Source organism: Saimiri boliviensis, chromosome Y (genome assembly GCF_048565385.1).
Source record: "Saimiri boliviensis isolate mSaiBol1 chromosome Y, mSaiBol1.pri, whole genome shotgun sequence".
NCBI classification, from domain to species: domain Eukaryota; kingdom Metazoa; phylum Chordata; class Mammalia; order Primates; family Cebidae; genus Saimiri; species Saimiri boliviensis.
Window position 1 is genome coordinate 14212954 of NC_133471.1, and position 22898 is coordinate 14235851.

The 22898-nt window shown below is 43.2% G+C and overlaps 1 protein-coding gene across 1 annotated transcript; it reads left to right on the plus strand.

The window, feature by feature from the left end:
- Positions 1-9535: 9535 nt before the first annotated feature.
- Positions 9536-11126, plus strand: LOC141582946 (testis-specific Y-encoded protein 3-like). The gene is made up of 5 exons (XM_074392399.1): positions 9536-9802; positions 10433-10510; positions 10639-10750; positions 10882-11012; positions 11109-11126. The coding sequence occupies exons 1-5, from the start codon at positions 9536-9538 to the stop codon at positions 11124-11126; spliced, it is 606 nt and encodes a 201-aa protein (XP_074248500.1).
- The last annotated feature ends 11772 nt before the right edge of the window (positions 11127-22898 follow it).

A 22898-nucleotide genomic window follows, 5' to 3' on the forward strand; every position in this document is an offset into this window, starting at 1 on the left:
ATAGTCAAAATCAGTGAGGAGATGGCTTGTGTCTTCTATGATTAAAGAAAAAAAAAGAAATAAATAATGAACTATTTGAGATTTTCCCATGTTTATTTCCCATATCATTTGAGTTATAAATAATAAAGAATCCAAATAATAAATGAAATAATCAATTCAAGTAATAAAACATTTAAATAAGTTTTAAATATAAACCATTTAAATTTAATTATATTAATTCAATGGTTAGGGTACATTATTTTATTCATACAACTTCAACAGACTCTCAAGTACAGAAAAGAATATGTCAAGTTCACACATATAAATGTCTTATAGCTAGAGTGGTTAAAAATGGAATAAGTCAAAGAACAAATAACCTAAGCTTTTCTGCAACTCAACTAAAATCTTGTTTTATAAATAATCTATAGACTTTGTGTAAAAAATTTAATACTGAAATTACAATGTTTGATTATTTATTATAGCATTAGATGCATAGAGAGCTCATTATATCTCAGAATTTTAGGTTCAAATTGTGTATATAACAGTAAATAAAACTGAAATGGCTCCTCACTTCATGAAGTAATAGTTAATAGTAAAGAAGAAAAAAAAAAGAAAAGACATATCTTCAATTCCTTTAAATAAAAGAGTAATGTCTGGACACTACGTGAAAAACAAATTGTATAGGGTAACACAGAATCAGAAGGTAAATTAAGGTATCGATACTATCATTTAGGGAAAAATGAATGAGGACATCAACTGGAAGGCAGAAACTGAAATAAAAAAATTTGTAAGTTGCAAGTCATACATAATTTACTGTAAATAAAGCAGGAAAGAGATGAGGGAAAATAATATATTTGAAATGTCTCCAGTTTTTATGTTATCAAGATGATGCATTTTTGGTACTAAAATAATGGCAGAGAGAGGCATGTAGGAAGTAAAAGTTCAGGGGAAGTTTTCAATTTAGCTATCTTAATCTTAGAATGCTTGCAATAAAAAATAATAAAAAGACGCAATGTATAGGAATCTAGAGATTATAACACTAGTTGATTTCAGTGAAACTACAGGTTTAAAGTGTAAGCACTCTTTGTCTCAAAACAGCAACAATGAAAAGTCAGATGTGGTGGTGTACATCTATAGTCCCAGCTAGTGAAGAGACTGAGGCAGAAAGATTTTAAAAGCCCAGGAATTTGAAGCTGTAGTGAGAGAAGTTCTCATCACTGCACTCCAGTCTGGGTGACAGAAAACTTTCTTCAAGAGAAAAAGAAAAAAAAAAAAAGTAGAAAAGAGAAAAATAAAAGAAGTGAAAAGTGAAATAAGAAAGGGGAGGATGGAAAAAAGAAAGGGAAGGAGAAAGAGTGATTTATGCTAATGAAATGAGTTGTCTAATGAACAGAGATCTATAAAATAAATTGAAACAAAGTACACAGACAATTAAATAGAAAAATCAATGGAAAGTTGACCCATGTAATCCAAAGGAAAACAGTAATTGAGAAACGAGAATGTAATCAGCTTCAAAAATGCATATGGCAGTTTGAGGAATATGCAACAAACAAGTGATGAATGAGATTTGGTGACAAGAAGGTATGAGATATAATTCTTAGTAACATGGCAAATGCCTGAATAATAATTTTAAAAAAGCTTAAAAGAGAAAGGAAGTAAAACAGTGTAAGGGCCATCTCTTACCAGCAGTTGTGGTATCATGGAAAACAAAGTAAATGAGTTGCAAGTGGCACATCCAGAACTAAGAAAAGCATCGTGTAGTTCAAGTAAAGAAGATGATCAAGGCAGACATGGTGGCTTATGCTTGTAATGCTAGCACTTTGGGAGGCTGAGGTGGGCAGATCACTTGAGGACAGGAGTTCCATTACCAGCTTAGCCGACATAGTGAAACCCTGTCTCTACTAAACATTTAAAAATTAGCCAAACATTGCAGTGCACACATGCCTGTAATCTCAAATACTCCGAAGGTTGAGGCAGGAGAATTGCCTCAACCTGGAAGGCAAAGGTTGCAGAGAGCTGAGATTGTGTCAGAGACTCTCATCTCCTAAAATAAAATAATAAGAAAAGAAAATGATCTTGGAGATAGGGCAAAAAAGATACAAAGAGACAGTAAATAATAAGTAAATACATGTTTTTAAAACTGTAAAAACAAAGGTAAAGAGGGTCATAGAAACAGAAAAAAAAATTATACACAAATGTACATGAGGTTTATTTTCAGTGGTGATTTCTCATGAGGAAGAAACACAAAAGGAAGTGTGAGTAAGAAAACTGTTGGCCGGGCGCTGTGGCTCACGCCTGTAATCCCAGCACTTTGGAAGGCCGAGGCGGGTGGATCACGAGGTGAAGAGATTGAAACCATCCTGGTCAACATGGTGAAACCCCGTCTCTACTAAAAATACAAAAATTAGCTGGGCATGGTGGCGCATGCCTGTAGTCCCAGCTCGGGAGGCTGAGGCAGAAGAATTGCTTGAACCCAGGAGGCAGAGGTTGCGGTGAGCCGAGATTGTGCCATTGCATTCCAGCCTGGGTAACAAGAGTGAAACTCTGTCTCAAAAAAAAAAAAAAAACAAAAAAAAAAACAAAAAAAAAAACAAAAAAAAAAACCTGTCTCCATTGCTTTGGTAGAAAAAATGAGAAAAAAACAAGATGAATCAAATAATGAAAATTATGTATTGAGCTTTAGTGTTCTTGATTCCTTCCCATGCTATTTTCACTCCCAAATAACAGAAGGAAAATAGTCAAAATAAAAGGACACACAGGCATATATTACTGTCTCTCTACTAAAAGCCAAGTTCATTTTAATTTTAATTGATTTTTCTAAAAATCTTATTCTAAATGAACAAATGTAAATATTTATGGGACACAAAGTGGTTTTATAATACATATATACATTGCAAAATAATTAAATTGGGCTAGTTAACATATCCATTACCTCACATACTATCATTTATTTGTGGTGAAAATATTTAAATTGAACTTTTACTTTGTTTCTTTTTCTTTTTTTTTTTTTTCTTTTTTTTTTTTTTGTTTTTGTTTTGTTTTGTTTTGTTTTGTTTTGAGTCTGAGTTTCCCTCTGTCACTTAGGCTGAAGTATAGTGGAACAATCTTGGCTCCGCCTCCCTGGTTGAAGTGATTCTTCTGCCTCAGCCTGCAGAGTAGCTGCAACTATAGGCACATGCCACCATGCCTGGCTAATATATAATTTTATTATTATTTCTAATAGAGACAGAAAGGGTTTCCCCATATTCTCCAGGCTGATTTTAAACTCCTGACCTCATTACTTGCTCAACTCAACCTCCTAAAATGGTGGAATTACAGGAGTGAACCACTGCACCTGGCCTAAATTCTCCACTTCCAATAATGCTTTTCTTGAGTTGGAATTCCGCTCTGGCTGCCCAGGCTGGTGTGCAGTAACACAATTTCAACTTATTGCACTCTGTGCTTTGAGTTCAAGTGATTTTCCTGCCTGAGGCTCCCGAGTAGCTGGAACTACAGGCATATGCCACCAAACCTGCCTAATTATTGTATTTTCAGTAGAGATGGTGTTTTATCGTGTTGGCCAAGCTAGTGTCCAACTCCTGGCCTCAAGTGATCCACCCACCAAGGCCATGAGAAGTGCTGAATTACAAGTGTGAGCCACAATATGTAGCCTTACTTTTGTTGTAATTTTGAAATATACGTTTATAACTGTGACCAACATTTTGTGCAACAGATCAACAGAACTTTTTCCTGCGTCACCGAAATTTTTCCTGTTTGACAAACAGTTCCCTTTTCCCCACTTACTCAAATTACTGCCCCACACTCCAATCTCTGACTGCTTTTTGTGTGTTTGTTTGAAGAGTCAGGATTTTGCTATGTTGCACAGGATGCTATATTGTGCAGTGCCACAGCTGTTGCTCACTGTGGTTTCCAACTCTTAACTTCAAGAGATCCATCCACCACAATCCCAAAGTGCCAGAGCTACAGGCATCAGACACCACAGCTGGTATATTCATTCAATGTTTTTATACATTCAACTGTTTTGAAATTTACATGTAATTGTGATCATGCTGTATTTGCCTTTCTGTGTCTGTGTTATCACACTGAGCATAATGCCCCAATTCCATTCATTTTGTCACAAATAAATCTACTGCATAGTATATTTTATTGTGTATACTTGTCACACTTTACATGTTGATCTTTTATCAACACTTGGGTTGTTTTCATACCTTGGCGTTTGTGAGTACACTGATATAAGTATGAGAGTTCAAATACCTCATCAACATACTCATTTTACATCCTTTGAATACGTATTCAGAAGTAGAGTAGCTGAATAATTGAGTACATATTCAGAAGCAGAGTAGGTGAATAATGTGTTAATTGTGTTTTAAATTTTATTTTTGAAACCTCAATTATATAATCCCCAAAATGTAGGCTAAAAAAGCACAATAACAAAAACACAATTGGATTGCATCACATCAAACTAATAAATGTCCACACACCAAAGGAAACAATTAGCAGAATGAAGAGACAACTCTCACATTGGGAAAACATGCCTGCAAATCATGTATATGATAAAAAGTGAATAATAAATACATGCAAGGAGCTCAAGTGACTTAATAACAACAGAAAGCAAGACTACTAAAATGGGAAAAGGACCTGAATTTACATTTCTCAAAAGAAGACATACTAATGGCCGACAATTCTACGTTTAATATTAATTTACTTATTTATTTATGTAATTTATTAATTTCTATGAGACCATGTCTCACTCTTTTATCCAGGCTGGAGTCAGGGGTGTGATTTGAGCTCACTGAAAGCTCTGCCCCCCAAGTTCACACAATTCACCTGCCTCAGCCTCCCTAGTAGGTGGAATTACAGGTGCGCCCTACTATGACTGGCTAATTTTTGAACAACTGTTTATTTGAAGATGCTCAACAACACCAATCATGAGGGAAATGAAAATTAAAACTAATAATGAACCCTCATGTAAGAAGGGCTATTACTATAAAGATAAAAGGTGATAAGTTTTGTTGATAATGTAAAGCAAAATGTGTCTGTGCATTATTGGTAGGGATGTAAATTAATATATTAAATTATTAACATGATTATTTCTACTTGAACATGGCTTTTGTGCTTTAAAATGCATTGATATATGTTGCTTTCTGTTAGTCAAAGTTCAATGAGAAAGGCATTATTTACATTAAATTAATATAAATAGGATTATTCTCATAAGACTTCCGTTTCATTTCTTATTAAGTAAAGAATGAATCCCACTGACAATACTCTTTCTGAAGAGAGAATGTAGACTAATAATGTGTACCCTAGGTTACAAACACATGTTAAATTAAAGGCCTAGGTTACAAAAATATACTATGTGAAAAATAAATTATGGTTATTTTTTTCTGGGCAGCTTTTGAACCCAAATAGATTTTTAATTTTGTTTTGTTTAATAAATTCTATAATTATAGTTAAGAAAGCAGAAATTTCTAATATACATTCAGAGGAGAAAAAGCAATTTTATTGGAAACTACATTCAAGATTTTGCTGTTTCTTACTAAAGTGCCATTCAGCATCTTTACTCATTTTTCTGTGAAAGTATATATTTATATTTTATAAATATTGCATGCTTTTTTGATTAAATATTATCCAGCCTTACTCCAAGTGTGATAGTAATTCCTCACTGCTTATTTTTATTCTTTTAACTGATGTTTCTCTAGCTATTTACATAATATCACAATATTTGTGGCTTTGGGTAGAAATTGCTCAGTTGTTCACTCTCCTTAAACAGCCAAACTAATTGCCCCTTTCTTCAGTAATAACTACTGCAGCCCAGAGACTTTGGTAGCCTAGCCACTATAGCTAGTCATGCTACAGTCTGATCACAGTCTGATAAAACTCCAGAGCAACAAAAGCAAAAATGCTGATTTATGCCTTCTGAAATCTCTCTAAACATACATTAAATAAATATGGTTTTTCATCATAAGAACCTCTGTGTCATTACTTCCTAAACTAGCACATGGCCTTGGACTGTTGCCATTTCATTCTTGAAAATGATTCACAGTGTGTCTTTAACATGAACATGAATACAGGATTTCATTTATCAGCAAATAACGTTTTCAAAACTATGTGAATTAAAAATGCAAACCTGCAAAATTGTATTTCTGAACTTCACTGGTCTTTCAGATTATATTTTGATACCTTCTCACTCACACAAATTTTCATATCTGCATGTTCTCCTCAGGTGGGAGAAAACAGTATGAGAGTTCCTGAAGAATTTATGAAGGAAAGGATGGCAGTGCTACCCAAGGTTTAACCTATTCACAGCACTGTGTTCAGTGAATGGAAACATTGCTTTTCAAATCCTACTGAAGCAGTGAGTAAATAGATAAATATATTATTACAATAACTCTACAATATGAGAACGTGAAGAAAATAGAACAGGAGTTAAAATACATCAACAAACAAAAGAGGCTGGGCATGGTGGCTCATGCCTTTAATCCCAGCATTTTGGGAGGCCCAGGTGGGTGGATCACTTGAGGTCAGGGGTTTGAGACCAGCCTGCCAAACACAGTGAAACCCAATCTCAACTAAAATTACAAAAATTAGCTGGGTATGGTGGCACGAACCCCTGATCCCAGCTCCTCAGAGGGCTGAGGCAGGGGAATTGCTTGAAGCTGGGAGGGGCATGTTGCAGTGAGCTGAGATCACACCACTCCAGCCTGAGCAACAGAGTGAGACTCCATCTGAAAAAAATAAAAATAAAATAAAAAATTCTATTCAAGAAAAAGTGCTCACATATCCAACAGGAAAATTAAAAAAAATTATAATAAAGTCCTTTGAGACAAACGTTCTGCAAGAGGCAAATAAGGAAACAAATATAAATTACAAATAATACACTGAGCAGAACCACAGGGGGAAGAAGTTAAAAATTTACAAGTGAGTAGTCTAAAGGAATCCGAAGGGCACTCAAATTTTTCTTGAGTCTCTTTCCCTATATTATCATATTATTAGCCAACCAGCTGAACAAACTCAGGTAGCTGGTGTCCCTTCTGCAGATGGGGGCTTCACCTTCATGATCCTACAGCAACTGGACTGCAGTGGAATCAACCACCCTGTACCCTGGAGAGAGGTGGGTGGGGAAGGCTCAGGCCAGGCCTAGCCTCTCACACACCACTTCCCCTGAGGTGCCTGAAGGCACTACTTACCTAAGATGCCAAAGAGATACTCCTTAATGATCACTTCACTGAGGAAGTAAAGGTTAGCACGAAAGGACAACTTCATCCTGCTGCTGGTACCCGGGATGGCTGAGTTCCTCCTCCTGCTTGGTGATGAAGGGAGAAGAAGTAGGGACACAAAGAGACCATTTCAGCTAGCCTGGCTGAAGCGGGCATGCTAGCTGCCGGAGGGAAGCATGCATTTCCGCTACCCAGCTCGCCCGCTGAGACACCGCCCCCTGGGATCCACAGGAACCCCTGAGTCCTGTCCTCTACCCTAGACCCAGGCTTCACAGCCTGACCTGCAAATCCGTCATGCAGCTCAGCAAGTAAGCAAGGCTGTATGGTGGCTTGTGATCTGGGGGTGGGGGGTGGAACATCTGGGTGTGCTGTGCAATCTGCCTCTGGTCAAAGAGCCTCCAGATGATTGAGTGAGTGTGTGCTGAAACACCCTGGAACTCTGCAAGAAGGCAGAGAGTGTGGGGCAGGGCTCTCCGGCAGACCTTTGGCCTGGCACCCTTTTTTGGTGGTCCTCTGGCTGTATCTGGCGTGGGGGCACTTCAGGACTGTGGTGGTCTTGGGGGTGGGTGGAACGAGGCTGAGAAAGCCTACGCTGTCCAGGGGCCAGCTACCGAAGAAGTGGTCAGGAGGTTAGGGGGCGGGCTGGGTGGTGTGAGGCGGCTGCTTCCTTGGGATTCTGGAGCTGCACGAGGCCCTTGTGTGCTGGCTGCTGAGCAGGGTCAGCTGCTCTCTGAGTGTACGGTGTTCTCCTCTCCCGAACTCCCTGAGGGGTGGATGACTCCCTATGAGGAAACCGCTGTGGGTAGAAGGGGCCGCAGGGCCGCTCCTGGTGCTCCCCATGGGGCTCTTGTGGGTGCGACGGAGGTTATATATGCTCAGGGCCTAATACACCCCTTTGGGGGCAGGGCCAGCAAAAGCGAGGAAAGCGTGTCTGGGGAGCTGGTGCCTGCCTTGCAGGGGAGGGCAGCCCCGCATCCCATGAACCTGAGTCCTGAGAACCTGCAAGGATACGGATCTCCCCAGAAGCCGGAGATGCCCTGCCATCTGGGGCATGAACTTGGAGCCCAGCTCCAAGTGAAGGACCTCCGGCGAGTCCATTGCCGGCCAGGGCTTGCTGGGGCCAGGGCGCTGGGCCCGCTGGTCCACCTGCTGCCGCTCCTCAGTGTCAGCCTCCTCCTCGGCCACCCCGTCCACGTCCACTGTTATGTCGTCCACCACCAGCACTGCCTCCTGCCGCAAGGCTGCCTCCTAGCTGTTCGCCCCAGCCGCCCTCCCTTGCAGAGCCTCCAGCCTGAACTCGGCCCCTCCTGGGGCTCTCACAGACCATGCCCTGTGGCGTCCACCCCAAGACCCCGGCAGCCCTGGACTCCCCGCGAGGCCCGCGGGCCTCCCATGCTGAGAACCCCAGACGGCGCCTACGTGGACCCAAGGTTCCTGGGGAGCCCCACCGGGCTCGCTGCCCTCGGCACTTGCCGTGGGGCCCAGGACCCCAACAGGGTCAGCTGTGCACAGGAGCCCAGGAGCAGGAGGCGGAGGCCCTGGTCTTACAGAGCCCAGCCAGCAGGCACCACGGCCGCTGCTGCGCTTGCGGTAGCCTCTGGGTCCACAAGGTGTGTCCAGGGCACTGGACGCGAGGTCCTTTGGAATGCTCCTGGGCGTCCAGCATCCTCAGGGAGGAAGCAAGGTACTCGGAGCCTGTCTGTGCGTAGACCTGCAAGAGTCCGAGCGAGAGTTTCCACCGCCGGAGCGGACAAATTCCACTCCAGCAAGATACTAGGCAACTGTCCTCCCAGGCGCCTGCCCCGCCCACTTCCTCAAGCCTCTCCGCAGCCCTCGCCCCAGCAGACAGCGCTGGTGCCCCTCTCTCTCCTCTCGATCTTGATCTTGGAACACTCAGTACCGTCTACCTGGCCTGCCGACTGAACTCAGATGCTTCATGTGTTCCCTGTGGGTCAATGGCCTGCCACACTCATGATGACAGTCAGGGCACAGCGCTTCCATGCGCACAATTCCAAAGGGCAGGCAGCCCGCGTGTGCCCGCACCCAGCGCCGCCTGCCGCAAGCTCCCAGGGCTTCTCAGGGAGGCTTGCCCGAGGAGGCTGGGGCTGCAGGCCAGCCGGGGGGCGTGGCCTCCAGGGACCCTCGCACTGACTGGCCGCTGGGGGAGGCCTGCGGTCTGCGTCGCGCTCAGACAGCCCTTTGGAGGCAGTTCGCCCTTGAAGTCCGGCGCATGCGCCCTGGGGGTCCGCCAAGCCACCCGCAGGCTCCCACGAGCGCAGGAGAGCAACGAGGAGGCCTTGAGGGAGGAGGAGGAGGCGCTGCTGGTGGACGACGACATAATGGCGGAAGTGGAAGTGGTGGCCGAGGAGGAAGCCGATGTGGAGCGGGAGCAGCAGGACAAACGGGCACAGCCGGGGCCTGGGCCCATGACGCCAGCGTCTGCACTGGAGGAGCTGCGGGCCGTTCAGCCGGAGCTGGAGCCTGTTAATGCTCGAGCCAGGAGGGCCTTTTCTCAGCAGACGGAAAAGCTGGAGCTCAGGCGCAAGACCCACGTGGACCGCAGAGGCGCCATCATCAGGGGCATCCCCGGCTTCTGGGCCAATGCCGTATCCTTTTCAGCACTTTTTCTGTTTCTCCACTTGAAAGATGCCCTAGGGGAACTGGAAGTCACTTACGGGCAGCTCAGCGGGGATATGACTATTCTGGAAACCACGGTGAGTTGCCAGTTGCCAGTTGCGAGTTGCGGCGTGAAAGTCTGGCTGTGGAAAGCCGGAGCGGTCGCGGGTCCTGCTCTCCGGCCTGCGGCACAGAGACCCTTCCTGATGCCGAGCAGCAGGAGTTTGAGTCGTCTTTTTGAAGAGCAGAAGCGACTTCTCGCCAGAAGAGTTTTTCTGACAATCGAGCTATTGAGAAGGGAGTGCGGTTGCTCCCCCTTGCCAGTCAGATCTGGGACAGGGCATTTTCGGGTATAAGCTGCTTCTGCCACTCCTGAGACAGCAGCAGCCCTCTGCAGGTTGCCCCAGTCAGCCTCAGAATTATACACACTCCGTGAACCCACGAGGCCTTAATTCGGGGGAGGGGGTGGGGAAACGAAGGTCACACACTCAAGCAGATCTCAGAAATCCTGTACCCCAGCCTTAGAGCTTCTTCCCTGTTCCTTCTGGCTCTTAGACCTGCTTCCCTGTTGCGTGTAGCTCTTCCTTCCATCCATGGGAAGGCTCTTTGACCTAAGTCAGATTGCGAACCACCCCCAGATGTCAGCCCTGATCACTGACCAAGATGAAGACATGCTTAGCTACATGATCAACTTGGAGGTGAGGCCGTGAAGACTGAGGCCAGAAGGTTTAGTGGGGAGTGGGAAGGGAAGCAACTCCTTGCTGTCAGCAACAGTGGGCACCTCACCTGAAAAGATACTTAAGCTTTCTCCACCTTGTCCTGACAGGTGAAAGAAACCAAGCATCCTATTCATGTCTGCAAGATCGTGTTGTTCTTTCCGAGCAACCCCTACTTCCGGAATAAAGTGGTTACCAAGGAGAATCTCGTGAACCTCACAGGTGACTGATGGCCTCCCAGGAGGGGCAGTGGAAGGAAGGTGGTGGGTAGGTGGATCATTGCCAACGTGGGCGGAAGGAAGGTGGTGGGTGGTCGGATCAAGCCCACTTCCCACAAAATCCCCTCTCTGTAGAATACAGGCCTTATTCCACTCCAATTCAGTGGTATCAGCGTTATGAATGTGAGGCCTATCACCGCAGACACCACACCAGCTTCAACTGGTTTTCTGACCACAACTTCACAGGATCTAACAGGATCGCTGAGGTGGGTCCTCCCTGGAAAACATCAGGAATGACCCCGGTGTGTTTCCAGCTGCTTAGCTCACCAGTCTAAGCCCTGATGAGGCCTTTCCCAATTGATTCCTCTGATAGCTCATAAGTAAGGACCTGTGGCGCAATCCCCTGCAATACTGCACGAGGATGAGGCCACCTGAAGAGGGAACAGAGATTTCAGGTGAGCCGTTCAGTTGGAGCTAGAGATGACTGATCCTCAGGATGAGGAGGTGGACACACCTCTATGCAGGGAGCCTGGATGGATGCTCCATTCGGAAACGTAGAAATTCCTCGACAGGGAGACAGAGTGACAGAATCCAGTACATTCAGGGCATTTGGGCTGAAAGAGGCACATCAGAGACTGCACTGCTCGGCATGTTAGAGCTGTGGAGTCTTAAGCCCAGGGAAGCAGAGTCCGTGTCCAGACTCACTGAGAAGCGAGGCTGAATCATTAACTTCAGTTTGTGGCACTTGTTTCCAAGGCTGCCAACCATGGAAACAAGTGCCACAAGTCTTTTCTGGGCAGGCTCTAGAATTAAAACATTTAAAACTATTGCTCAGAGGAAATGCATTTTGACATGCAGTTGTGTTTCTCTAGGGGACTCACAGATTTCGAGTGGAATATGGTGGTGCGCTGGACTTTACCTGAAACAGCAGAACTCCTGAAAAGTTACTACATTATTCAGATGTCAGTACTCCACATGGTCTTATGCACAGGAAATGAAAGAAAGACAGATCCTGTCATAAAAGAATGCAGACAGGAAGAGGGGGTAATCTTGGATTTTATGGAGTGAAAATAAACACTGTCAAGGATGTGTGACTCTGTGTGTGTGTGTGTGTCTGGGGGAGGGGTTGTGTCTTGTGTTGCTGTGTGTATTGGTGTGTGTGTGCGTGTGTGTGCATCCACTGGATTCCAGTGTGATAATGGGTTGATCAATCCATGTGTTTCATTCTCTGCATCATCTGCGGTGGAGCCAGGCCTCTGAAGTTGTAGATTGAATGGGTGTGGCGCATTTTGGGATTCTTCCTAGAGGACAGAGTTGGGGAGGCAAAGGAAAGAGAAGACAGTTAAGTTGGAGGCTTGCTTTGTGCTACAGAAGCAGCAGTAGTTCAAGGAAAGGGGATAATGGGCACTAAGATATCCAGGGCCCAGTTTTCTGGGACAAGGCACCTCCAAAATCCTTTGTTTGGGGTATCATAAGACACATTAAGCTAGAAGAGGATGATGGAAATCTTGAAGTTCACTTATGTGTTGAATTCACATGTTCTTCTTGTATAGGTGAATGCATAATCACCTCTCTGGTGATTTTATGGGACAATCATCCTCTCTGGTCCCAGCAACATGATAAGAAATGGGCATGTGAGGTGTACGGAGGGACTGTGAGAAAGGATACAGACACATGTGGGAAGGCATTTGGGATACACCTTTTTAAAATTTCTATTTCTTCAGGCATAGGTGACTAAGGGAAAACACAGACATACAGAGGTGAGGGGAATGGGGGTGGGTCCATGAAATACAAGAACCCCAGCAGGTCCATGCATGGACTCTCTGTCCTTTGATGACCCAGGATATGGACAATGTTGTTGATGTTTACATCTTTAGATGGATTAAGCTTTTCTCCAAGATTCTTTATTAGGTCAGGAGTGAAGACTGTTTGTAACTAACACCATTGCGAGTGCATTTTGTTCCTTAACAACTCTAGTGAGGATCTCTCCTCGCTAATGAATGGCACTGTATATTGTTTCTGGAGCCCAGGGCCCTTTTACTTTCTGTGGCATGCTTTTTTTTTTCCAGCATACTTTGCACAATGCTAATAATGTAAAGAGAAGGAACCTGAAGTGGCAGAACATGTGTTATAAGCCTCACGCAGGAGGACAAAGCATAACAGCCTTCCTTCTGGAGTGAGTGGCTGGTACCCAGGAACATCTGTGTCTCTGCACAAGTCAAGGAGTTGTGTCTGCCACAGAGCGGGAGGGGGATTTCAGTGGTGGGTGCAGAACTTTCCTCTCCATTCCTAGATAAAACAGTTCCTACACGAGCATCCGCCTTAGAGAGGCACTAATAGAGTGCTAACCTTTTGCCATATGGACTGTGGTCACCACAGCTTCTGTGAGAAGAGCTGTGTTGTCTCAGGGAAGAGGGTTTGACGGTCAAAGTTCTTGCAGTTTTTGTGTTGCCTTCCATATGCATTACAGACTTCCTGCTGGGTATCAGCAGTTGAGCTTTGAAAATCTATAGCCCAATTTTGCCCCTGCTCCCTTGCAGGCAGGTGAGGCTCTTGAGTGAGAGTGTTGACTTCCTCTGACTGCCATCCCCATGACTCACCATGCAGGAGAAACAGGTTTTCTCCGCAACTTACTCGGTAAACAGCGGGAACTCTTTGTTCCCGCAGGCTGGCCTCCCTGCTACTGTATGCTGGTCAAAGGACACTGCTTCACAGAAGAGTAACCTGACAGTGGGAGTCGAGCAGCAGATTGGTGTGTACACTCAGGGCAGCTCAGACTGGGAAATGTCTAGGGACTTGCCTGTTACCAGGACATCAGAAAAGGTCTTGCCCCAATTTAATACATAAGAAAAAAGTGAGGAAAGGGTCTTGCCATGATTTTCCTAGGAGGTAACTACATAATGAGAAGATTGTAAGTAAAGCCCAGGACCAGTTTTGTGGCTGGTCTTTTTTAAAGTGGTGGTAGGGGAAAACCTTTTCCTATGGAAGACAGCAAACCGTCAACTGTCCCCTATGGATGGGAGTGTCAGGGGCAGGTTGCTCAGGTGCATTGGCCAACCCACAAAGTGGTTGCAGCTGACTGGCCTTCTTCCTCGAATCCTACATGCAATTCAGTCTAGTGATTTCACATGGGTCCCAATGTCTTATCAGAGAAAGTGCTTGACTCTACTATCAGTCTAATAAAAACAATTATACTTCTTTTCTTTGTACTATATAAACTTTCCGGAAATCTTATCTTGGCCAGTGTGGTGCCCACACCTTCAATCCCAGCACTTTGGGAGGCTGAGGTGGGTGGATCACCTGAGATCTGTAGTTCAAGACCAGACTGACCAACACGGAGAAACCCAATCTCTACTAAAAATACAAAATTTGGCCAGATGTGCTGGTGCATGCCTGTGATCCCAGCTACTCGAGATGCTGAGGCAGGAGAGTCACGTGAAACCTGCAAGGTGGACGTTGAGTTGAGCTGAGATACAGCACTGCACTCCACCTGGGCAGCAAGCCTGAAACCCCATCTAAAAAAGAATGTGTTTTAAGCTCTGGGGAACACGAACAAGTGTGCAGCTTGGTTACATAGGTAAATGTCTTTCAAGGTGCTTTGCTGAAACAGACAAACCATCACCTAGGTATTAAGGCCACCATGCCTGAGCTATTGCTCCTGATGCTCTTCCTCCCACCACTCATACTGAGAGGTGCTGGTGTGCGATGTTCCGCTCCCTGTGTCCATGTGGTCTCATCTTTCAGCTCCCACTTAGGAGGGAGAACATGCAGTGTTTGGATTTCTGTTCCTGTGTTAGTTTGCCAAGAATGACCATCTCCAGATCCATCAACGTCCCCGCAAAAGACATGATGTCAGGTATGAACATATTTCTAAAGGCTTTCCTAGAAAAACAGAGCATACGGCTATACTCACATACATAGCAGCATGATTCACAACAGCCCAGAGATGGAAAAAACAAAGGTGTCCAATCCATGGATGAGCGGGTAAACAGAATGTGCTCTGTGCACTCAGTGGAATACTATACAGCCAGGAAAAGGGATGAGGCTCAAACACAGGCGGCAGTGTGGATGAACCTTGAAGACATCAGGCTGAGTGAGAGAAGCCAGGCATGAAAGGCCACATAGCGTATGACTTCATTTATCTAAAATGTCTAGAACAGGCACAGATTTCAGAGACAGAAACTAGAACTGAGTGGCAGAGAGTAGGAAGGTGGAATGGGGAACTGGTGTTTCTCCTCTTTTCTTTCTTTCTCTTTGTTTTGATGTGCAGTCTTCCTCTGTCACCCATACTGGAGTACAGTGGCTCCATCTTGACTCACTGCTGCCTCTGTCTCCTGGATTCAGGAAATCCTCTGCCTCAACTTCCCAAGTAGCTTGGAATTACAGCTGTATGCCACCATGCTCATCTGATTTTTATATTGTAGTAGAGATGGGGTTTCACCCTGGTGTCCAGAATGGTCTTGATCTGTTGATCCCCTGATCCGCCCACCTTGGCCTCCCAACGTGCTGGGGTTACAGGTGTCAGCCTTCTTGCCCAGCCCAGAAATTGGGTTTTTAATGTGGACAGTTTCTGTTTGGGAAGATGGAAACATTCCGGAGGTGGATGATGATGAGGGTTGCATAATTATTTCAAGGTAATTATTACCAATGAATTGAACTATTAAAAATGGCTGAAATGATAGAGTTCATATGATGTGTGCTCTACTGCAATGTTAAAAAATTTTATTGTTAAAGACAACAAGGTTTTGTGGAAAAAGGTAGCATTTAGTTGGCAACAATGAACATGGCACAACAGTTTATATATATGTGTGTGTGTATATAGATATACATATATGTGTGTGTTTATATATGTCTGTATATATAACATATATGTGTGTATACACACACACACACACATAGAGAGCAAGAGAGAGGGAGGGAGAGGGAGAGAGAGAGAGAGAGAGAGAGAGAGAGAGAGAGAGAGAGAGAGAAAGAGAGAGAGAGAGAGAGAGAGAGAGAGAGAGAGAGAGAGAGACACTCACTCTTTCACCCAGGCTGGAGTATAATGGCACAATCTCAGCTCACTGCAGTGTCTCCCTCCTGGATTCGAGTGATTCTCCTACCCCAACCTGTAGAGTAGCTGGGATTATAGGCACCCAGCACTACAGCTGGCTAATTTGTGTGTTTTTACTTGAGATGGCGTTTCACCATGTTGTTAAGTATGGTCTTGAACTCCTGACGTCAGGTGATTCACCCACCTCAGCCTCCCAAACTGCTGGGATTACAAGCATGAGGCAAGGCTCCAGGCCTCTAATGTTTGTGATTTTAGTTGAGAAATGGTTCCACCACGTGGGCCAGACGCCTCAACCTCCTGACCTCAAATTATCCACCTGCCTCAGCCTCCCAACCTGCTGGGATAACAGGCCTGAGCCACTGCACCTAGCCACATTTCAGAGTTCTCCTTCAGATGCGTCATATTAAGAATTCATCATGTGCTCTGATAGCTTCAGGTGGAAGGCAGCAGTAAGGGTAAATTGTACCCACAGGATTATCTGTACTTCAAGACATCCAGAAGTTGAAGGAAAGAGATAAATGGGCCTTTCAAAGGCCCATTTTGCTTAGAAAAGCAAACCCCACTCAACAGTTGTTATACATTCTGAGAGACTGAACTTGAATCAACTTCAATTACTCCTTGGCCGGACAGCAGTGGGCATGTATGCTAACCATAATATACATTCAACGTTTTAAAAAGAAGGTCTGATTTTCTGGTACATGATTTTTTGTCACAATAAAGAGTCATAATTTGGTGGAAAATATTTTACAATGTGTTTTCTGTAGCACTCATGAGAAATGCAATAGTGCTTTTGTTTAAAAAACAAAATAGTGGCCAGGAACAGTGGCTCATGCCTGTCATGCCAGCATTCTGGGAGGCTGTGGTGGTTGGATCACGAAGTCTGGAGTTCCAGACGAGCCTTGCCAGAATGGTGAAACCCTGTCTATGCTAAATATATGAAAAATTACCTGGGCATGGTGGCGGGTGCCTGTAGTCTCAGCTACTCAGGGTGCTGTGGCAAGAGAATCGCTTGAACCCAGAAGGCAGAGTGGTTGTAGTGAGCTGAGATCACGCCACGGCACTCCGGCCTGAGTGAGACTCTGTCTCAAAAAAACAAAACAAAACAGTAAAACAAAAAAAAAAAACAGCTTGAAATTCCTCAGCCCCCACCTCTTACCAGATTAGTCAAAATTGCAAACCAGAATGCATTGACTACCTTGCATAGTGAAGATCGATTTCATTTCATCTGTGACACTCTGTGCAGCTGGAAAGAGATACTGCCATCCTTTATTGTCAAATTGGGCTCATTCAGGTAATCAAACCTACCAGCAAGATATGCCACCTGGAGGCCGCGCACAGTGGCTCACACCTATTATCCTAGCAGTTTGGGAGGCCAAGGCAGGCAAATTACTTGAGGTCAAGAGTTCAAGATAAACCTGGTCAGCCTGGTGAAACCCATCTGTACTACAAAAGGACAAAAATTAGCCATGTGCCAGACATTTATAATGACAACTAATCGGGAGGCAGAAGCCGGAGAATCATATTTATGAGGTGGTGGTTGCAGAGAGCTGAGATCAAACCACTGCACTCCAGTGGTTGATCAGAGCCAGACACTGTCAGAGCCAGACACTGTCACAAAAAAGAAAAATAAATAAATAAATAAATAAATAAATAATAATAATAATAATAATAATAAGATAGTAAAACTGGAGGCCGGCCGGGCACGGTGGCTCAAGCCTGTAATCCCAGCACTTTGGGAGGGCGAGGTGGGTGGATCACAAGGTCAAGAGATCAAGACCATCCTGGTCAACATGGTGAAACCCCATCTCTAATAAAAATACAAAAAATTAGCTGGGCATGGTGGTGCGTGCCTGTAATCCCAGCTACTCAAGAGGTTGAGGCAGGAGAATTGCCTGAACCCAGGACGCCGAGGTTGCGGTGAGCCGAGATTGTGCCATTGCACTCCAGCTGGGTAACAAGAGGAAAACTCCATCTCAAAAAAAAAAAAAAAAAAAAAAAAAAAAAAAAAAAGATATTAAAAGTGGAATAACCAGGGGTTAATATTCAAGGGATACGTAGCTATTAGAATTTCTTTGCCAGCAGGAAAAATCTTAATTTCTTGAATCCTCTGAGCTATAAGTAATAGCAACATGTGTTCATGTCACTTACAAATTTGGAACATTTGGGCTGGACATGGTGACTCACACCTGCTATCCCAGCATGTTGGGAAGCTGAGGCAGGTGGATCATCTGAGGTCAGGAGTTCCAGACCAGCCTGGCCAATGAGGCTAAACCTGGTGTCTACTAAAATTACAAAAATTAGCCAGGCGTGGTGGTAGGTACCTATATTCAAACTACTCAGGAGGCTGAGGCAGGAGAATCGCTTGAACCCAGGGGGTGGAGGTTGCAGTGACCCAAGATCCCACCATTGCAGACCAGCCTGAGTGACTGGGGTGGTGGGTGTTTGTAATGTCAGCTACTTGGGAGACTGAGGCATGAGAATCGCTTGAACTCATCGGGAGTCTGAGGCTGCACTGAGCAGAGATCACACCCTTACACTCCAGCCTGGGACACACAATCAGACTCTCTAAAAAAAAAAAAAAAGAAAGAAAGAAAAAAAAAATGGAGCAATTTCGAAGCTAAAGTGTGGACTTTAATTACTTTCTTCATCGAATGGAATTTCCATATCCTTTTTCCTTTTCCAAAGCTGGGTCTCCCTCTGTTATCCAGGGCGGAGTGCAGTGGTTCAATCTTGACTCACTGCAGTCTCAACCTCCTGGGCTCAAGGGATTCTCTGATCTGAGCCCCCAGGAATAGCTGGGACTACAAGCACCTTCTGCTATGCTATTTCCATCTCCTCAGCATTCGGGAGAGCTTAAGATCAGGTACCATGACCATGAGAATGAATTCAGGCAACTCACTTTTTTCATTAGTTTGTTTGAGACAGAGTCTGGCTCTGTCAACCAGGCTGGAGTGCACTGGCCCAGTCTCGGCTCACCACAACCTCTCCACCTCCCAGGTTCAAGCGATTCTCCTGCCATGGCCTCCTGAGTAGCTGGAACTACAGGCACAGTCCACCATGCCCAGCTAATTGTTTTTATTTTTAGTAAAAACAGGGTTTCACAATGCTGGCCAGGCTGATCTACAACTACTGACCTCATGATCTGTCTCCCTCAGACTCCCAAAGTGCTGGGACCACAGGCATCAGCAAACGCACCCTGCCTCTAATGTGTGTATTTTTAGTAGAGACAGGGTTTTACCATGAGGTTTACACTAGCCTCAAACTCCTGACCTCAAGTAAACCACCTGCCTCAGCCTCCCAACCTGCTGGGACTACAGGCCCGAGATGCTGCACCTCACCACATTTCACTGGCTGAGGCAGGAGAATCCATTAAACCCAAGAAGCAGAGGTTGCAGTGAGCTGAGATTGTATCTCACAGCTTATTTTCTGTTTCCCATTTTATTAAATTCTTATGAATGAATTCCACATGGAGGTAATTTAGAAAAACTACTCTCAGGGTCAGAATATCATAGACACTTTTTCTTAAAACTGTGACTCACTCTGTCTCCAAAAATAAAATGCAGTGGAGCGAGCTCGCAAGCTCACTGCAGACTGGCCCTCACATGTTTAAGCTATCCTCCTGCCTTAGCATCCCAAAAAGCAAAACGTACACTGATGCATAATTAAATGCAGCCGGTTTTGGCTATTCCATAGAGACTCTATTTCTCCATGTTGCCCAGCCTTTGTCTCAAATGTCTCAGGTGAAGTGCAATGCCTGTCTCAGCCTCGCAAAATGCTGGGATTAAAGACCTGAGTTATCACACCTGAAAAGACACTAGATCTTGAATTGCCACTGTGAAAACACACGACTAGGGAGTTTTATCTTTTTATTTAATCTTCAGAATTCTACTTCATATGTGAATCAACATGCAATATCGCAACATGCATAACCCACCCAAAACTCAAAAATGGTACCTTTTCTAAAATTATTTGGCCTTTTTTACACTAAAAAACAAATCTTGTCAAAATTTTCTCATGAAAATACTTCCTTCTGTAGGTTAGTTTGTTACTTCTAAACACTATGGATTATAAAAGTTTTGTTTCAATGGAAAACTATAGAACACTCAGGTAAGCATTCTTACATATTTTAATAGTTATTTATATCTTTATATATTAATCCATTAATTAGATGTTTAATCTTTATATATTCCATTTCTTTAGGTAGTATGATCAAGTAAATTAATTGGTTTACTTACTTGGGTCCAAACATTTTTATCTGATAGAATCATCAGATTTCTCCACCACCCATTTTATTTTGATTACTCGATAATATCTTAGATGTTTAAGCAATCTGCACTCTGAATCTTTATGCTGATGTATTATACAACTAACTGTCCTGAAGGGATGACTTTTAAAGCATTCCTATCCATATTAAATTAAATCTGATAGGCTGAGCATAGTGGAAATCTGATATGCTGTGCATGGTGGCTTATGACTGTATTAATAGCACTTGGGGAGGCAGAAAATGGTGGATCCTGATTTGTAGACTACCTTGGCCATGAGCGTCAAATGCTGTCTGTACAAAAATTACAAAATATTACCCAGCTGTGCTGGGAGACACCTGAGTTACTTAAGATGCTGAGGAAGAAAAATAGCTTAAACCCAATAGGTGGAGGTTGCAGTAAATTAAGTTCAAGCCACTGCACCCTCGCTTAGATGACAAGGCTAGTTTCCATCACAAAATAAATAAATACATAAATAAATAAAATAAAAATAACTTCACAAAACCCCAGCCCTTCCAAATTATACCTATTTGTGAGAACATATTGCTAAACACTTACTTAAAACCATTGCCAAATATTTCAATAAATAATTATTAATTCCTGAAAGAAATTTATTTTCCACTAATTAGGAACAATTAATGTCATTAAGCTGTGCAGTTAGAAAACTTAGCTGGTTCACTTTTGATTAAGGTGGAAAATATTTTTTTCATAACCTTTATCCCCATTAGTCAGTCACAGAATGCTACAAGGAGAATGTTCTGGGTACCTTAAACTTTAGCAACAAGCAAACCTAATGGTTTCCTTTGTGCTTTAATATACTTTAAGGACAAATATTTTAGTTCAGTAGTCTTTCTGAAGACCTGAAAATTGACCTTGTGATCTCTCCAATGTTGGGATTACAGGAGTGAGCCACCTTCCCTGGCCAAACTGCTATTTTTTTTTTTTTCTTTCTTTTTTTTTTTTTTTTTTTTGAGACACATTCTCTCTGCCACCCAGGCTGGAGTGCAGTTGTGCAATCCTAGGTCACTGCAATGTCCGCCTCCTGGGTTCAAGCAGTTCTCCTGACACAGCCTCCAGAATAGCTGTGACTACAGCCATGTGCCACCATACCTGGCTGATTTTCTGTATTATTATTAGAGACTGGCTTCCATCCTGCAAGCGAGGATGGTTTCAGTCTCCTGACCTGCTAGGTACATCCACCTCCTTAGGCCTCCCAAAGTGGTGGGAATACAGGTATAAACTAAAGAAACACAGCTCAGATAGGAAATGTGTACAGATTCCAATGGAAACTTAAGAGATGTCTATTTTTGTATCAACTTAGGGGCAAAAAATGAATGAAATTGTCAACACCACAGTTTACATTCCTATAAAATTTGCTTTTAAGCCTGTGTAGCAATGAAATCAGACATTTGATATTACGTGTAACATTTTATTCTGAAAATTTTTAAACAGACATTACATCAAAGCAGAATAGTTTTCAGTTCGATTAGCACTAACAGTTGTAAAATTACTTTCAAAAAATAAGTTTTTATCTTAATACCTCAAAAATATTCATGGAGAAAATGAGCATCTGCCTCTCCCCCGAAAAACAACCTATTTCTTATAGTGGTACTCAGGTAATAATGCAGAAACAACATATTAATTTTCCATGCAACAACAAGTTCTGACATGAAATAATCATGATTTTTAGTATCACCTTCAGTCTCCTTTTTCAGATTGTCTTCCCCTGTCATTCCCCGTAGATGTCCCGTGTCTTGAGCTATGAAGTGCTTCAGGAGAAGCACAGTCCACTGTCTCCACAGAGGGTGGACACATTGGTTCTTTTCTGCTGCAATGCTCACGATCACTGGAAGAGAAATCACCATGGCCCCTTGAGTACTTGTCCCGACTTCTGCCATATCTATCTCGTGTATTGTTGTAATCAGGGCAATTGCTTCCACCGTAAGTCTTCCTAGGCCTTTGTGCAGGTGCTTCACCACGAGAGGTCCCTGCAGGGTTAATAAAATCATAGAACTTATGTTGAAATACAGTTAAACATTTTTACTGGCATCACTAAAGCATGAATCAGATAAAGTACTATTTGGAAATACTTGCATTCATCTGTCTTTATTGACAGGATAGTATTTATTTCTGCATTGCTCAAAAGGCTTTATTTAAAAGATGCATAAGAGTAGTATTTTCAAGCTTAAGGAATTACATTCTGAATTAAATGCCAGTCACATTTTCTGACAATTAACGGAGGCTCTGAGCTTCATACACTTCCTTAAGCTTTCCACAGTTCAAAACTCTCAGTATTTAAACATGTTACATTTTTCCTTTATACTTTCCCTTTTAAAAAATCTGGTCTATTCAACATAATTCTGTACTTTAAAAATCAAACTTGGAGCCTTACTATAAGTCTGATATGAATCTCTGTTAGAACTTCTACTACGATGTTCAGAATGATCTCTACCACCATGCCTTCTGTAGCCATCATGATCACTAAATTAAAAAAAAAGAAAAAAACAAAAAAGATTTGACAGTGTCAGAATGAACTACTTAAGAAATCTATTGGACAAATCCAAAAAATGTGATAATACCTATATCCTCTAGTGAAATGTGTATCCTGTCTAGAACGATCATCATCAGGGTATGCATAGTGTGTACGCATTGAAGCATGTTCTACGTTGTCTCGGAAACTTCAATTACTTCTGATTGCATAAGTTGAAGAAACAAATTTTAAGTTGTCAACTTCTAGTATCAAAAACATAAATTATTTACAGCTTAAATGAAATAAAGGCCAGACATATATAAAGGCCTAGGCACTTCTCCAAATACAATATGAAAATACCCAAAAG

Excerpts from the sequence above, each read along its gene's own strand:
- LOC141582946 (XM_074392399.1), top strand. The coding sequence starts at position 9,536 with ATGGCGGAAGTGGAAGTGGTGGCCGAGGAGGAAGCCGATGTGGAGCGG. Across the intron at positions 9,803-10,432 it reads CCGGCTTCTGGGCCAATGCC|ATTGCGAACCACCCCCAGAT; the intron begins GTATCCTTTTCA and ends GACCTAAGTCAG. Across the intron at positions 10,751-10,881 it reads GAATCTCGTGAACCTCACAG|AATACAGGCCTTATTCCACT; the intron begins GTGACTGATGGC and ends CCCTCTCTGTAG.